General features: G+C 51.3%; 1 protein-coding gene across 1 annotated transcript; it reads left to right on the top strand.

Annotated features, from left to right (window-relative positions):
- The first annotated feature begins 36 nt into the window (after window positions 1–36).
- TM9SF4 (transmembrane 9 superfamily member 4) lies at window positions 37–15,764 on the top strand. The gene is made up of 18 exons (XM_065849836.2): window positions 37–262; window positions 4,501–4,614; window positions 6,145–6,244; window positions 6,646–6,814; window positions 6,895–7,024; window positions 8,013–8,136; window positions 8,938–9,056; window positions 9,192–9,303; window positions 9,773–9,843; window positions 10,276–10,408; window positions 10,952–11,033; window positions 11,124–11,199; window positions 11,531–11,614; window positions 11,816–11,991; window positions 12,295–12,358; window positions 12,739–12,858; window positions 13,388–13,477; window positions 13,802–15,764. The coding sequence occupies exons 1-18, from the start codon at window positions 173–175 to the stop codon at window positions 13,949–13,951; spliced, it is 2,004 nt and encodes a 667-aa protein (XP_065705908.1). The 5' UTR covers window positions 37–172; the 3' UTR covers window positions 13,952–15,764.
- Window positions 15,765–17,222: the final 1,458 nt, after the last annotated feature.

Genomic DNA, 17,222 nt, shown 5'->3' with positions numbered 1-17,222 from the left:
CCTCCGCGGTTGGCTCCGCGGGGCGGCAGACACGCTGGGTACCGGAGCGGCGGCCCCGTCCCACCCAGCAGCAGGGCTGAGCTAAGCTTGCCTCGGCCCGGCCTCGGCGCCGCCTGCACCGGCAGCAACGGAGCTCCGCCGTCCGGCCCGGCCCTCTGGGGCCGCTGTCGCCATGGCGATAAGCCCCGCAGCCAACCGCGCGCCGCTTCCGCTGACGTCCGCCGCGACACGTGGATCCAAGATGGCGGCGTCGGCGGCGATGGTGAGTGTGGCGGCCCGGGGGCCGGCAGGGCCCAGCCCGGCCCCGCAGCGGCCCCGCGTCCTGCCCGACTCCTCCTCGGCCCGGCCCGGGCGAGCGGCGCGGCCCGGAGTCGGCGCTGGTGCGGGACGCCGTGAGGGGGCTCCGGGTCGGGCCTGCCCCACCGGCCCCCGCGCCCCCCTCGCCCCGGCCCCGCGGGCTGCGCCGACCCCCGGTCGGGGGAGGCTCCCGGCTTCCGCCTGGGGCTGTGACCCCGTCCCGCGTGTCCCCGGCGTGTCCCCGCGGCCTGGGCGGTGTCGGCGGGCGGGGCGGGGCAGCGCCTGGGCCGCCGCTCGGTGCCCGCGGGCCCGGCGGAGCGAACGGGCCGGCTCGGCCCCGCCAGCACCAGCGGCTCTGTTTGCCCAGTTCCCTGCGGTGCCGGGGCAGGAGGGACGCCGGGTTGGGGGCTCTGCGAGGGGCACGACCGCAGCCTGAGTGGGGGCTCCACGCACTCCCGGTATGAGCAACAGCAGCTGTTTTCCCTTCCCCGTTCCTGTTCCTTGTCCATTCCCTCACCGTGCTGTTCTCTCGAAGGGAAACGTTGGCCCGAAACAGATGCTGATGCTAAGTGAAGAGCCTGTTGCGTTTTGTGCGGTTTTCACAGGTGTTTGGTAGTGGTTATGAGCTCAGGACACTTATGGTCACCTCCCCACGTCTTGGTGTCTCTGTTATTATCAGGTAGTTCCCTGAGTCCTTGGAGAGCTGAAGATGTTTCTGGTGGGAGTTTGTGGAGGTAGATGAGCATCAGGGCCACCTCACAGAGGAGAAAATGAGCTGCTGAAACATTAATTATCTGCCTGAAGTCCTGTAGTAGAAAAATGGATTTTCCCCTTTGCTTTCACAGGAAGACACTTCTTTGATAATGTGTTGTAAGAACGGCTGCATGAATAAATGATGTGTGCTGATACAAAGGTCGCTGTTGGCTGGGGTGGGGGATGAGGTGAGTTGTGTGGCATAAAGATTGGCAGAAGCTGGAAGGGAGATTGCAGAGCAGAATTTTTAATTTATTTTGCTTTAGAGCATCTTCATACTTTGCTGGCTGTCTCCAGAGCAGGGAGAAGGGAGAGTCTGAGCTGCTTTGAGAACTGAAAATGGTCCTGCTGGTGATTTCCCTGTGGCTTTCTCTGTTCGGAAAGGCAGAAGAGCCACTGACAGCCAGCCTGCTGGCAGGGGAGCTCCCTGGGGTCAGTGGGAATGCAGCACTTGTCTCCTTTGGAAAGGCGGCGAAGACTCCTCAGGGTGCAAGGCTGAGCTGGACAGAGCTGCAGTAGAGAGGAGTTTGTCCAAACAGTTGTCAAGAGTATCTAACGAGGCAGCCCCCAAAAAGGGGGTGAGTGTCGGGCTGGCAGCTCAGAGGAGCTGAGGAGCAGGTGCTATTAGCACTGTGCCTGTCCTGTTAGCATGCTGGAGAGCAGAATAAACATTACATGGGAGAGAGAGCTTCAGTTTGCCCTGTTATGTGTGGATTTTTTTTCCTCTCTTGAAATCCTGGGTTATGTCTTTCCTCCCTGTCACGGCATTAAAAAGTTTTGGTGGGTGGAACAGGACACCAGGGCTGTGTGAATCTGGCTGAAGAAATGCCACTACAGGGGTTGTGCTTTCCCTGTGTTTCTTCAAAAGTTAAATGCTCTTGGTTATGGCTGTTTGATGTGCCTCTTGCCATTCCCTGTGTCTCAATCACACGATGTCCATCGTTGGTGCTTCCTACTTCCTTGTCCTCCCTTTGAGCAAATACTGCATTGTGTTCTTAAGTTTGGATGTGGATGATGAAACTGTAAGACTAAACCATCCTAGATATGGTACCAGCAGAATGCTTGAAATTACTGCTGCTCAAAGGCTTCTCCATGTTGTCAGTCTATAGAAAACCCTTGCCAGGAACCTGGGCAGGGATGTGCCGTGACATTTGAAATTTATTTGTTTGTTTGTTTTTTGAGAGAAAGAATTGTGCTTTCCTTCAGCAGGCTTTTTGCACGATAGATCACTTGGGTATGCGTGGTGCTTCTCACCAGGCGCTGGGATGTGGGGACAGGGGCAGGAGGGGCTGCAGTTACCACTCTCATTGAGGTCATGTTCTCCTAAGAAAGGGTCTCTTGCAAGTGTGTGTCTGCACGTAGTAAAATAATAAGGCTTAGTCAATCTGAGTTACTTTGTCTACATGCAACTCAGCTTTTCTCGATCTGGAGCTGTGCATGTTTGTTGTGTGACTTGTTGCTTCGTTGGATGATTTCCTGGCACCTCAGATTGAAGATTGTCATCTGAGAGATTTTTTCTTTTTGTGCATATGTTTGGAAATGTAAGTAAGTGGTAAAGGCGAGGAAGGTGCTGTCTCCTGCCTGCTGAGTCTGTGCCTCGCCAGGGCTCCATCCTGCGAGGTCTGACCTTGCATGGGAGATAACGGAGCTTGCAGATGTCTCCCAAATGAGGTAGTTGCCTAGCCAGATGTTGTGCACATGTCTGTGGTGTCCCTGCTAAGCTGCTGCTTTGTTTGGAGAAGATGAGGCACATTTATCAATGCGGAAGCAAAGATCCTGACAGGAGAGGCTGTTGGCTTCAGCTGGGTTAGGAACCTGTGTGGGGCATTTCTTCCAAATTTCACTTCCAGAGCTCCCCACCTGTTGTGTAGCAGTAGTCCCAGCTATTGCTACCAAATGTTTTTTTCCTGGCGAGATTTTCCACAGTCCCCCTCCTGTCTGTTCTGTTGCCTGGTGCTGCCTGAGTCATCGTCATCTGTATGCAAAGAGCCCGATTTCTGCCAAAGGTGTCACCAAAATTTCATCTTCAACACGCTTGCACGTCTTCTGAGCACCTTCCAAAGTTCTGTCCTAATCTCGTCATCTTGCAAGCTCTTTGGTGCAAGGATTTCACTGGTGGTCTTTGGTTTTTATTAAGAAATATTGTGCTGTGTGTGTCTGGTACTTTAGTGACAAACGAAGCGAGGTAATTGCTGCAGGTCGCTGGGTGCTGTGGAGCTCGATGCAGAAGAGTGTTTTCCTTCCAGTGCCTCTCCTGCCCAGGACACCCTTTCCTACCCAGCTGGAGAGTCACAGGTGCTCTTACGAGGTCAGAGAAGGCAGAATTTAGTGAAGCACCAAAACCAAACCTCACATTGTTTCAAGGTAGATCAATATTGAAGTCCAGTCTGTTTTAAAAAGATTGCTTCCCAGCTGCTTTCCAGGTGAGGCTTTTTGCCTCTAACGGCATTAAGTTGTACTTAGAATAGATCTGAAACTCTTCCTTGTAAACAAAAAAGTTAGTTTAGTACTAATGCATTTTATGTAGGTTCCTAGCATTTGCATGTTAAATACATCTTAGGTTTAAAAACCCCTGATATTTATGACTTTTTCTTTCTCCGTCCTGCTCAGTGCCAGTAGTTCTGGGTGCATTATTGACCCTTGCTGGTGTTTGGGCCAAACGTCCCTTGGCAGGCCCAGAACAAGCCAGGGTGATGAAGAGGAAGGGGCTGTGGGGGCAAGAAACCCAGGCGGGGACAGTCACCCAGCAGGGAGCTGGGGAGACTGGGCTGAAGCTGGTAAGATCATACCAGACGTGATGTTCTCATCCAGCCAGGATACTGCTGTCTAATGCTCTTTAAAGCTCGTTTTTCATTTCACAGCCTTCCTGCTCGTGCTGGAGCCGGGCTGGGTTCCCCAGGTGGCTGTTTGGCAGCTTACTGGGCAGTGCTGTGGCCCAGATGGGTGAGGAAAGAAGAGCGGAATAGGAGGGTTGGTGACATGACCGTCCCTGTGGGTGAGGTGAGGGTTAGTTTGGTGTCCCTCGCCCTACACCAGCTGCAGGTAGCGGTGAGTGAGCATCGCCCATGAGCAGCCGCTGGGTCACCCTGACACGCAGAGCTGACAGAAATCCAGCGCCTGTCATGTCCCTCTCCTCTGGTGACCCGCAGAGTTGTCTGACACAGGTGGTGGATGGGTGGGAGGAGAAAGTTCAGATGACAGCCTGCCAGCTGAAATGTGTTACAGATGAAGTGCATTTGTCCTGTGGTTGAACAAAGACAAGGTTTTCCTGATGGCAGAAATGCACAGAGTGGAAGGTGACTTGGTGAGAGTCACAAAACACAGTTAAGAAGAGCTTTTCTGAATTTAACCTTTCCAATGTCTGGGATGAACACTTGCCGTGTAGTTGCCCATCTCTAATGTTGTTTCCATGTTTCTGTTGTATTTTAATGTTTTCTCTCGCCTTTGCAGGAAAGGCTGAGGTATGTGCTGGTCTTGCTGTTGTTGCTGCACAGTACAGACTCATTCTACGTACCCGGTGTGGCTCCAATCAACTTCCACCACAATGATCCTGTAGAAATAAAGGTAGGATGAACTTAGATGGAGCTGTTAATCTGTTTGACTTGGGTTCTTTTGTGTTTTACTTTGTTCCTTCTTTATATCATAAGAGCCAAGTAGGACTAGAAAGTAAAGTTTGGAGTTCCTGTTACTAAAATGTTAGGGTCAGATATTTTCTCTTTTTCACAACGTTGGGGTAGGTTATTGGGGATGAGCAGCCCTGTCCTTATCTTACCCTGCGCTTCCCAACGTGATTCTCTCTCTTGCTTCTGTTATCTTCTTCCAAATTCCTTCAGCCATCACGCAAAAGGCCTCAAGATGTTGCTCTGTCTGGGAAAAGAGCCTCTTTCTCACTGCAGCTTTGAAGTTGAATTGGAGATAAGCGCTTATGGCGCGTGGGCCTTTAGGTGCTGGTTGGATGATAAAACAAAGAAGTGGTTTGGATCAGACCTTCTCAGTTTTCCCTTCTTCTCAATTTGCTATGTTCTGTCTTCAAGTGGAATCCATGATAAGCCCTTCCCATGTGCAGGAGCGTTGTGGGTCCTGCAGCCCTCAGAGCTGTTCCTCTGTGGTAGCGAATGATAGAACAGTCTCACCCATGCAGGAGGAGGCCAGGCTTTGTTTCCAGACATCAGCAATTTATAGCCCATTTCATTTATTTTTCTGAAGCTGTGGCCTCTGTCTCAGCAAAATTCAGCCCCCTTGGGGCTGCCGAGCCTTGCTGCTCCCACAAAGCACAAACCGAACGCTCTCTGGCCATGGGCTGCCAGACGTAGGTTATTTTTAAGCAAATGAGACTTGCCTGTGGCTACAGCCAGCTTCCCAGCACAGGGTATTGGAGTGGCTGTTCCCAAAGGGATTTCAGGAGCCAAATGCTTCCTCCAGTGATAAGGCAAGTCAGCTGTTTGCCAGCTCTCTTCCAATAAATGAGCTTGGCTGCCTTACAGAACGCTCCTGTTTTCAGAGTCACTGCGGCTCTGGCTGTGGTGATATGTCTCCATGCTTCCCTTGTGCCATGTGATTTGTGGGAACTCTCCAGAAATGTTTGGGGTTTGTCACCGCCCATTGTTCTCCCAATCTGATGGCTCTCTGGCTCTCAGAGATAAAAATTGCTCAACTCTTCATATCGCTGGAGGCCAGACCTCCAGGTCCAGTGGGGCATGAACTGTTTTTTTGAGGAAACAACTGCACTGTTGTATGAAATGTGACTCCTGAATCTCTTTTGGGCTCTTTGTTATGTCTTAGAACTTCACTGAGTCATAAATTTGTGAAACCAATCTGCCACACTTCTTTCTTCAAGCATTTCTCTATGAATGAATTGCTACTAAATTATAGTGTAGAGAATGTACAATTGGGAATTGTGCAAAGGGAAAGAAAGCTGGAGCTCTCCCAGGAACATCTGTCGCCTTTTTTCACAGCTTCTGAAAGTGAACTTTATGGAAACAAAAGCAACTTTAAGGGAAGTGTCTGGAAGTAAGCGTCAGCTTCTGGCTGATGCTGAGAGGGAGGAAACTCCTGAGTTCTTTCCTGGGGACAATCCTTCTGTTCTTCCTTCAGGCTGTGAAGCTCACCAGCTCACGGACGCAGCTGCCGTACGAGTACTACTCACTGCCCTTCTGCCAGCCCACCAAGATCACATACAAGGCTGAGAATCTTGGTACGTATCTGCCGAGCCGTGCGTTCCCCAGCACCGAGCAGCTGCCACTGAGCTGCACAAGGGTGTGTTTACAGGAGTAGAAGCAAATGCAGATGTCATCTCTAATAAAGCATGAGCAGAGAACCTGCTTCCTCTCGTTTGTTCTGTGCTGGCTGTTTGCCAACTGGGTGTCCAGACATTGGAAAGGGGAAGTGGCGTTCCTGAAGGAGGGCACGTAACCTGCTTCAGAAACAGTGTTTGATGCCTCCAGTAAAATAGCTGGACTGTCCCTCAGTCTCATCCTTGGTGACAAAGGAGACTTTGCTGTCGCTATTCCCGCCGTACAGAGCACCGTCCGCTGGCAGCGGGGTCAGTGCCGAGGCTGGCAGTCTCTTACCCCGTCCTTATCTTATGTTTTTCAGGTGAGGTTCTTCGGGGGGACAGAATTGTAAATACGCCTTTCCAGGTTTCCATGAACATGGAGAAGAAATGTGAAGTTCTGTGCAACCTTCCCAACAAGCCGGTCACGCTGACGGTGGAGCAGAGCAAGCTGATCGCCGAACGCATCCGGGAAGATTACTACGTCCATCTGTGAGTCATCTTGAGCGCGGGTTTGTGTCAGTGAGGATTTTGCGCTGTGGACAAATTTGATCTGAAATCTGTGTTTTCAGCATTGCTGATAACCTGCCTGTGGCAACACGCCTGGAGTTTTATTCCAATCGTGAGGAAGAGGAGAAGAAGAAGGAGAAGGATGTGCAGTTCGAGCATGGCTACAGGCTTGGGTTTATGGATGGTAACAAGGTAGAGAATCCAGATGCTGTCTGAGGGGTGTCTGTCAGAGGCTGTTAGAACTCTACCAGAGAGTGTCAGAAATGGGAGTACAACCAAAAAGCTTTTATAAGGAATGGAAGAAGGAGAGACGTCTCTTGTTGGAGGAGGGGTTGTGTGCTGGCCGGTGGGTGCGGTAGCCAGGACCCAGCTTGGACTCGCTGTTGGACAAACTCCTGCAGTGGTTTCCCCTCAGCAGAACAAAAGCAACATACTCCAAAGGCTGGGGAATCTTGGAGGGTCTTGGAGCATCTTGTCCTAAAAAAAAAGGAGGAAAAAAAAGTCAGGTGTTTATTGGAGAAAAAGCTGCTGAAGTTTGCAAATGGAAACTTAGCATGTGCATTCCTGCAGATGTTTTCCACAATTGTTTGCCCTAGGTTGATTGTTTGACTTAACAGACGTATCTGTTTGTCATACTCAAGCAGTCAGCTGCAGACACAGCTCTGATTGCTTGAGCCCAAGTCCTTAGGGGTGAAGGAACCTGCTGGGGCTGCTGGATTTTGTTCATGTAATGGGGAATGTAGGAGCCTTTTCAAAGTGCAAACTTAGAGCAGAGCCTGGGTCATGTCTGTCTGTCTGTCTGGCAGAAGCAGCAGGCAGGAAACTCGAGCTTGTAGCTACTCAAGTCTTTCCAACCTAAATTTGGTGATTCTGCTGCCATGGAATGCATGGTTGAGATGTGAGATATCATTATATTTTCCAGGCCAGAAATAGACTGAAGCATTGTCCCTGATGCTTGGAGTGGTTGAGGTGTTGCCTTTTCAACATCTCTGTTCTCTTCTCTTGTTCTCTTAGCCCTGGGAGGTGCCTGCCTGATCTCACTCTGTAGCACAATCCACCTGGGGACAGTTGGAACCTTTAGTTTTCTGCACTAAAACTGCTTTCTGCAGTTGTTGTTTCTACACTTTGCCTGTTCCTCCCTTGTGGCACTAACTGTTTATTTAATGTCAATCTGTTTTAGTTCTACCTGCACAACCACCTCTCCTTCATCCTTTACTACCACAGAGAGGATGTGGAAGAGAGCCAGGAGCCAACCTACAGAGTTGTGCGCTTTGAAGTGATTCCCCAAAGTATTAAACTAGAAGGTGAGAGACTTTTTGGGAGGGAGCAAGGGAGAAGAGTCTCTTGTGGGGCTGAGAGTTGAACACCACTGATGTATCAGTATGCCAGTTGTTCCTTCTGTTACGGTCTCAGGGCACAGAAATGGGGGATTTTTAATTATAAGAACAATAACCCCCTTTGTTATTAAGGAAGTATCAAAAATAGAGAGATGTCCTAGAAGTGCAATCCGTGGAAAATTAATTCATCTAAAAAGATTGAGGCTTGGGGGTTGGGTTTTCTTGTACGGTCATCTAGCATGCAGCATGCATGGCATCTCGCTCTTCTTGTGGCCCAAATCTGCCTCACTGGGACACCACGTGCTAGTCCAGAGACCCACAGAGTGTTTGGAACTGTTCTGGGGGGACTGAATGTTAAAAGTAATGGGAAGGGGAAAACCACTCCTACCTGAGTGAGCAAAACATGGAACCTAGGTCTGGAGGGGAAGCTGCTCCCAGTGTGTATCATCCCTTGCAAGTCTTTTGGGGCAGCAGCACGCTCTGTTGGAGAGTGCTTGTTTCTCAGTGTATCATGTGGAATAGAGGATTTGTTGAAGAGCTTGATCCTTGGCTTCAGAGCCTCTGGCTTTTGCCCTTCTAGTGAAGGAAAGCCCTACGTAGAACTGTCCTTATAGTTTGTTAATGGTGCTTCGCTTCAGATCGGAAGAACAGCTTTGGAGCCATTGTGACAGCACCCAAACAGCACCTGGAGCTGGAATGATGTGCGGGAGCAGCAGTTCCTCCCCAGAAGCGCTGAGGGGCTGATCTCACCTGTGTTTTCTCTTTCAGATTTGAAGGCTGATGAGAAGAGTATGTGCACCCTGCCCGAAGCCACGGGCTCTGCCCCTCAGGAAATAGATCCTTCTAAAGAGAACCAGCTGCTCTTCACCTACTCCGTACACTGGGAGGTGAGTGTGCACTGGGAAGCTGCTGGGAGTTCCTTCTCCAGCTGGCAGCTCTTGCTCTGCAATCAGACTCAGAGGAGGAGGGGGTGTGGAAGACACTGGGAATGTGCTGGTATGAGAAGGAACTTCTTTTTTCAGGAAAGTGACATTAAATGGGCTTCTCGCTGGGACACCTACTTGACCATGAGTGACGTGCAGATCCATTGGTTTTCAATCATTAACTCGGTCGTGGTTGTCTTCTTCCTTTCAGGTGAGTTTGTGTGGGGTGAGGACAGCTTCACCATTAATCTGCAGGGAACTGTCAGCTTTGGCTGCAGGCGGCTCGAGGACAGGATTCAGAAGGGACAGGAAATGAACATTAGCACAGAAAACCTTCCTGTTCAGGCAGGATTCCGTGGGATCAGACTGTTACCCACTGCTGCTCGCTGACTGGGGTAGTTGGGAGAGTAAACTGTGGTTAACACGTCTCACATATCTGTATTTAAGGAAAAAGCCCACAGGAAAGCCAAGATGTGGCATTCCTGCAGGAATCATGCTTTTCCTGCTCCATGAGATTTTGTTTCTGCCTTTGCTGAAGGTTTGGGGAGGTGGTTCATAACTCAAGGGCTCCTCTCCTGGCCAGCGCTGTGTGTTGGTGGGAGCCATGTCACTGCATGGCATGAGAGCAGTGTGGCCCCACAGGAGCCTGTGAGCTGAGCTCAGCTTGTGCTTGTTTTCAGGTATTCTCAGCATGATCATCATCCGGACTCTCCGGAAGGACATTGCCAACTACAACAAGGAAGATGACATTGTAGGTGTTTGTTTTTGGGGCCAGGAGTGGAGGGTGAGGGGACGTGCAGATGAGGAGGGATCTTGGCTGAAGACTTGGGTGTATCATCTTTTTCCTTGCCCCTGTTTTGCCTTGAGCCCTGAAGATGGGAGAGACGGTTCTGTCACATGCTGTCACGATACCTTTGGCTCTCTGTATGGTGGCAGAACACTGGCTCAGATGTCTTCAGAGCTCAGTAATGACTGCAGACAGTTCCATAAACGTGTACCCTGACACTGGCAGTTCAGATCTGAACTGCTTTAAGCCCAAGAGGAATGAAGTTTAATTAGAGTGACATAATGCTGTAGAAGAACTGGATACAAGGAAATTAATGTCTTAGGCTGCCTGTGGTGGGACCTTCATTTCCATTGTCAGACTGTATTTAAATACCTGGTCTTCCTGTTGTTACCACAGGAAGATACTATGGAGGAATCTGGTTGGAAACTTGTACATGGAGATGTCTTCAGGCCTCCACAGTATCCCATGATCCTCAGCTCTCTCCTGGGTTCTGGAATTCAGCTCTTCTGTATGATCCTGATCGTCATCTGTAAGTGACACATGTTGCAGAGGGTGTCTGTAACGAGAAGGGGAACGATGCTCAAGGGTGTTGGTAGCTCCTGTTGACTTCAACCCATGCTCACCTTGGCCTGAGTGAGGTGGGATTCAGTCTGATTCCTGTTGCAGGGTTTATCGAGGTGATAGGCCTGTGCACAGCATTTCTGAATTCCTAGACAGCATTTCCCAGCTGAAGGCACCTTTGGTGTTTCTATTTCCTGTTACCGGGATATGAGCTCTGTGGGACAGTGGGTGGGGAGACTTGTGCACATGCATGCCTTGCCTTCTGAGCTGCAGCTGCTCCAGCCTCTGGGGAAACTGAGGCTAAAGCTTGGTTTGTAACTGAGATCAAAGCTGCGGCATCCTCTCTCTGGCCAGCGCTGGAGGCTGTGGATGCTCTGAAGGAAGCGAGGTCTGTGCAGAAGGCAGGTTCCAGACAGCTGTGCTCTGTCCATGGGACGAGCCCTGCTCCCCAGCTGGTGCCCAACGTGTGTCCCTCAGAGCTGCTGTTCTCTGTCCTTTTTTCCCTCTGCAGTTGTCGCTATGCTGGGGATGCTGTCACCCTCCAGCCGGGGTGCACTGATGACCACCGCCTGCTTCCTCTTCATGTTCATGGGGTAGGTGCTGCCCTGCAGCAGCGCTGTCCTGCCCACCCCCTCCTCAGCAGCACAAGCTGATTGTCTTTGTCTTGGCTTGTTTCTCTTCAGGGTTTTTGGTGGATTCTTTGCTGGCCGCTTGTACCGGACTCTGAAAGGACATCGATGGAAGAAGGGAGCCTTTTGTGTGAGTCCTGTGTCCAGGTTTGCGAGTGGCAAGATGTGTGGATATGCTCCACGCATATTCGTGGGTGGCTGGACACAGCCTGGCTGTACGGCAGAGATCTGGTGTGGATCGAATCCTTGCAGCTTTATGTGAAAGGGCAAACGCCAGAGCATGTCGCACAGTAAAGCAAGAGGATTGTCCGCGATCTGCCCTGCAGCCCATCCACTGTGCAGCGGTGCTGTAACAAAAGCAATGGTTCCTCCACATGGGCTTTGCCCCAGCCATGGACTCGTTGAGAAACATCTGTCTGATGAGTCGCGTGTTTCCTTGTAACCTGTGCTTGCTCTTGCAGACAGCTACCCTGTATCCTGGTGTCGTCTTTGGGATCTGCTTTGTCCTGAACTGTTTCATCTGGGGGAAGCACTCCTCCGGAGCGGTAGGTACCACCATCCTGGAGCCTGCTGGATGCGAGGGGGGTGACAGGGCTGTTGAGGACGTACTTAGTGTCACAGTAACTCTAGACATGTGGGTGCCAGTGCAGGGGCTGACTGCGAAGCTGGTCTGGCCATTGACCTCAGTGTCCAGGGCAGGTGACTGTGTCAGCAGCCTCAGTTTGTGACCCTTCGTGTGATTCCAGGTGCCTTTTCCTACCATGGTGGCCTTGCTCTGCATGTGGTTTGGTATCTCCCTGCCGTTGGTCTACCTGGGTTACTACTTTGGATTTCGCAAGCAGCCGTATGACAATCCCGTGCGGACAAATCAGATCCCCCGGCAGATCCCGGAGCAGAGGTGGTACATGAACAGATTTGTTGGGTGAGTGCTGGGTGTCCAGGAACTATAGTGACTTAACCCTGGTCTCTGGACACTGAGAGACAGCAGGTGTCTTTCCTTGAGTAATGCCATACCAGAGACAATCTCCATAATTTTGCTGATGCTTATAGACATCGTATGTGCTCAACAGTGGGGAACAGCCATGCCATTTACTGTGTGAAGTTTATTCTAGTAACCTGGAGCTATAGAACTTTTGTTAGGGATGCTCTGTGTGGTTACAGGGGACTTCTAAAGGCCAGACAAGTTATATTGTGCTGCTTATGATATTTCTTTCTCGCTCTATAGGATTCTCATGGCTGGTATTCTGCCTTTTGGAGCAATGTTCATTGAACTGTTCTTCATTTTCAGTGTAAGCATTTAACCCACTTCACTTCTGACTAGGATTCCTCATATGCCAAAGCTTTGGAAAGGGAGGGGCCTTTGTGGGAGCAGCCTCGTGCCCCTGTCCCTGCAGAGGGGCTGGAAGGGTCCCTGAGGCCCTGGGGTGTTTCCAGAGGGTGCTGGGCTGGGGTTTCCTCAGCCTGTCCCTTGCTGCACATACCAGGAGATGTCTGAGGGACACTCCTCAGTCTTGGGAAGAATGGTGGGAAAGAGAAAAGCTTTACTGTAATGTTCTGTTGAGGAGAAGGACCCTCATTTTTCTTTGGGTTGGTTGCTAGGAGTTAGTCTTCCATTTGCTGATTGATCACAGTAGCATGGAAACAAATTTATGCCGTATCTTTGTTTCAGGCAATCTGGGAGAACCAGTTCTATTACCTTTTCGGTTTTCTCTTCCTGGTGTTTATAATCCTGGTGGTATCGTGCTCCCAAATCAGCATTGTCATGGTGTACTTCCAGCTCTGCGCTGAGGTGAGATTTCCACGCGTGTCAGTTCAGTAGCTGAGGGTGCACACTCGCTTCTGGAACAGCACAGCTCACATTGCTGCTGCTCGACAGAAATCCAGCGTGGCCCAGCAGATCACTCCTGACCACCCCTTGACTTCATGCAGAATTGCAGCTACTTGATTATTTGCTAGGCTGGAAACTGTGGTTTCATATCAGAAAGTCTGTTAGGAGCAGAGCATTTTGAGCTGATACCTCTTCCCAAAGAAACTATTTCATTCCATCCATGCATAAAATGAAATGCAGAGCCAGAGGCTGAGCCCTGTTCTTCGGTAGTCGTTGCTCTAATAATGACCTGGCTTTGCCTCACTGTCACCTTTTCATCCTCCTGGTTTGGAAATGCCTCTGTGACAAAAGAGCTGCCCAGCCCCAAACTGTGGTTTTCCTTAGAAGGAAAATGGGTGGTGTTCACCCTGCCCCAGCCAGTTCACAGCTCCCGGAGACGGCGAGGCAGGAAAAGGAAGCCCTGGGTAATGCTGAGGCTTTTTCCTGTCAGGATTACCGCTGGTGGTGGAGAACCTTCCTGGTGTCCGGAGGATCTGCCTTCTACGTGCTCATCTATGCCATCTTCTACTTTGTGAACAAGGTATTGTTATTCCTCCTGTATGGAAGTGTCAGCTTTCCAGAGGAGACAGTTGGATTTGGGAAGGGAAATGGTGGGACCCACCTGCTCCTGTCTGTCCCCGTGTCACCCGGGCAGCTCGGCACCGGGGAGGGTGTGGGTGCCCAAGGCCCCAGGTGTTACTGCTGCTGAGCGGCGTTCCCTGACCCCCCTTCAAGGGGATCTCTCTTCAGTTGGGCAAAAATGACTTGGGTGGAGGTTTTCTTCCCTTTGCCAAGGTTTGGGGAGCCAACTCTTGTTACTTCTGTACTTGATTTGGGGTTTTTTTTGTTTTTTTTTCTGTTTCAGCTGGATATTGTTGAGTTCATTCCCTCCTTACTATACTTCGGCTACACCGCCCTTATGGTCTTGTCCTTCTGGCTCCTCACTGGCACCATTGGCTTCTATGCAGCCTACATGTTTGTCCGGAAAATCTATGCCGCAGTGAAAATAGACTGAGGATGCACAGAGCCAGCAGAAATAGACACCTCTGAATGCGTGTCCTCCCGGGAGCGACGGGGACAGCTTCTCCAGCTCTTTTGAGGAAACAAAATCATGGGAGAACAAGAGAAATAAATAACTCCTTGTTTTGGAATGTAACTTTGGCACAGTGTACATGGATTCTGGGCTACTTCTGGGGGGAAAAGGGGTCTGTAGATACCTTACGTTTTAACTTTATTATCCTGTTCCATATTTGAGGGAGTTTTTTAGCAGAGAAATGTCCCTCTGTATAAGTAAACCCCCTTTTTGCTAATTCATCCTTTTTTTTTTTTTTCATGTTGATGACGAATGGATTTGAGAGCACAGTGAAAATGCTTGTGAAAATGTTTTCTTCCAGCCCCAAGGGTGCTCTGGGATTCAGGGAGACTCTTCAGACAAATTTCAGACTGGGTTTACTTTCCTGCCTTCATGTCTGCACAGAAGAGGGAGCTTGACTGTGGCAAAAGGAACCTGAGCGCTCGCCCAGCGGGATCTCTGCCCGCAGGAGTCCTGGCTTTGGCTTGTTTACACATTGCTGGAGGTGCCATTCGGAGCCTGCGACATGCAATTCACCCTGAGAGAGCTTGAGAACCGCAGCCCTCAGCCTCGCGTCTCACTCCCTTCGACCTCGGACAGCGCGGGCTGCAGGCGGGTGGGATTTCCCCTTTCGGAAGGTGCAGTGGGACGTCACGTTCTGGTGGAAGCGGCGTGATTGTGCTGGAATATACGACTGGAAGGTTGCGCGAGGTAACTCGGAGCATTTGTTCTGCTGATAGCTCTGCTCCTGCCGGGATGGCGCGGAGCCCTGTGCGGGGAAGGCTGCGGTGCCGCGGCCTCGGTGCTGAGTGACCTGCCAGTGTTGGGGCTGAGCCCCTCGAGGGGCATGGGAGGGCTGGGCAGAGCTGGCAGCCCCAGGGTTCTCTGACAGCTTGTGCTGCTCTGCTCCTCTCAGATGTCTCTACCTCCAGGAAACAGGAGCGTGCTCCCCAGAGCCGTGTTTTGTTCTCTGCAGAGCGGTCCAAGCCCTCAGGGAAGCTGATGTGGGCTCCTCTGCAGTGGGCTCTGCTTTTTCTGTGGCTTGCTGCCTGAATCAGCCCATGGGAAGCTCTTTTTTTAAAGAGGTTAAAGTTTTTTATTATTTCGGTTGTTTCAATGATGTTTACCAGTGAGAAGGCTCCACAGCAAAGGCTCCTTCCATCCCCAGACCAGCTGCATTCAGTCAGGGCTGCAGGAGAGAGGTGGGTTTTCTGTGAGATCTGTGAAAATTTCTGTTTTTTGCAAGCAGCAAGGTCTCCAAATGAGCGGGTGGCGCTGTCCCAACCCAGAACCCTCCCTGGCACCAGCACTGATGTGGGCTTTGGGCCTTTAACCCCAGTTGCCATAAGAGTTTCCTTCAGGTCCACATGAGGAGCCGTCTCTTCCCGTGGCCGTGTTCCCAGCGGGGTCCTGCCCTCCCTGCGGCCACGCTCAGGCTGGATCTCTCCAGCCAGGCCCGGCAGCTCCTGCAGGCGCCCCAATGCCAAATCTCACCAGGCAGGAGTCGGGGCTGGACAGAGGGAGGGGGGGTGCATGGAGTCAGTCCTGCCTCGGTTCTGCTTTGAGATCCCGCTCGGAGATTTTGGTTGTGTTTTTTGGTTTGTTTTCAGTTTTTCTTGCCCCACCCCAGTGGAGAGGCTCAGACAGCATTGATTTCTCTCCCTCCCCAAAGGGTTTTCTCTGTATTCTTTGTAATTTTTAATTAATGTATGTATTCTTTGTGTCCTATTGTAAATAAATCTGCCATTGTCCTGTTGTCCTGCTCTCCTGAGTTCTCCTGAGCCACCCCTTGCGATTTCATTTTCCTGACACTCAGCCTGTGTGACATCTGCATGGTGTTTGGCACATGGTGTCAGTCAGAAGCAGGGCTGGGAATACACCGCGATTTTCTTAGTGATATTTTTCTCCTGGTAAACTCGACTGAGCAGCAAGTTTGTCCCAATGTGGCACGTCCTGAATACTCCAGTATATTGTAATTAAAATGCCATCAGTCAGACATTTATCACTGATCTCATGGATTTATCTCTCGCTGTGCTGCTCTCGTGTGCTGCACGGGAAGGTGGCTTCAGCAGCTCAGCTCTTGTGTGTGCAATATGTTGTTTGCCTTGGGTAGTGCTGATGGTTGGAGCAGCAGGATGGGCTGGGGGCGTTGGATGAATCTGCGGGGGCACAAGGTGAGCGCAGCGGGGAAGGAGCCACTGTTCCCCCCTTGGTGGGTCTGTGCTGGTGCTGTGGGAGCTGAACCGTCCTCGCTGGCTTCAGCTCGAGCTCTCCCAGGACTGGGGGTTCTGCTGGGCTGTGTGTGGCAGGAGAGCAGCAAACGGGGTTTCTGATGGGCTGTGCATGGCAGGAGAGCAGCAAACGGCCATCAAGGTGCCGACCAGGGACGGGGGGAATTGGCTTTTCTCATGGTGCTGTGCTCAGCAGAGCGGTGGGTGCACAGCCGCAGCTTGGGACGGGGATTTGGGCTGTGCCAGTGCTGGGGCTGCTGCAGGGCTGTGGCCCTGAGCTGGGGCTGAGACCAGAGCAGGAAAACACTTCAATCAAAACTTGGGAATCACCAGAACAGGCCTTTCTCCCATTAAAAAAGGCAAAGGGAGCCTTCAGCTTCGCCAACAGGAAAATCTGGGCTGAACTTGTTCCTCAGTTCATGGTGGACTAGCGAAGCTGCACTGCCATAGCCGTGTCCCTGTGTAGCCAGGTCCCCCTGTAGCCGTGTCCCCCCATAGCCATGTCCTGCTGTGTCCCTCCATAGCTGTGTCCCCCGTATCCCTCTGCTCTGGGGAAGGTGCTGCTAAGGAATTGCCACCTTGTACCAGTGGCTGCATGAAAAGCAACAAGGAGATGATCTGTAGAAAAGTACTGGAGCAGTGCCGATGGCTGGCAGCTGGTAACCGATGTGCTACACAGCAATTCCCCAAAGCGCAGGATGCTCTTCACCCTTTTTCATCTGCTAAACGCTGCTGGGGTCAGCGAGTGGTTGCAGCTCTGGCTCTCGGTTTGGTTCTGGCTCTGCTGGGCATGCAGCCGGGGCAGCGGAACTGTGGGGGTGTCTGGAGGGCTGGACCCGCCTGCAAAGCTTCCACATGGGCTGGTGATTGTAGTGAAACCAACTGACCAGAACATTCTGCCTGACAAACGTTCTATATAGTGGTATCGGCTGTCACTACATCCCCAGCAAGGTGCCATGTTATTTATTTGGGTCTAATTCTTT

The sequence above is a fragment of the Patagioenas fasciata genome, chromosome 16, assembly GCF_037038585.1.
Source record: "Patagioenas fasciata isolate bPatFas1 chromosome 16, bPatFas1.hap1, whole genome shotgun sequence".
Taxonomy (NCBI): domain Eukaryota; kingdom Metazoa; phylum Chordata; class Aves; order Columbiformes; family Columbidae; genus Patagioenas; species Patagioenas fasciata.
This window is presented reverse-complemented; position numbering and strand designations above follow the sequence as displayed.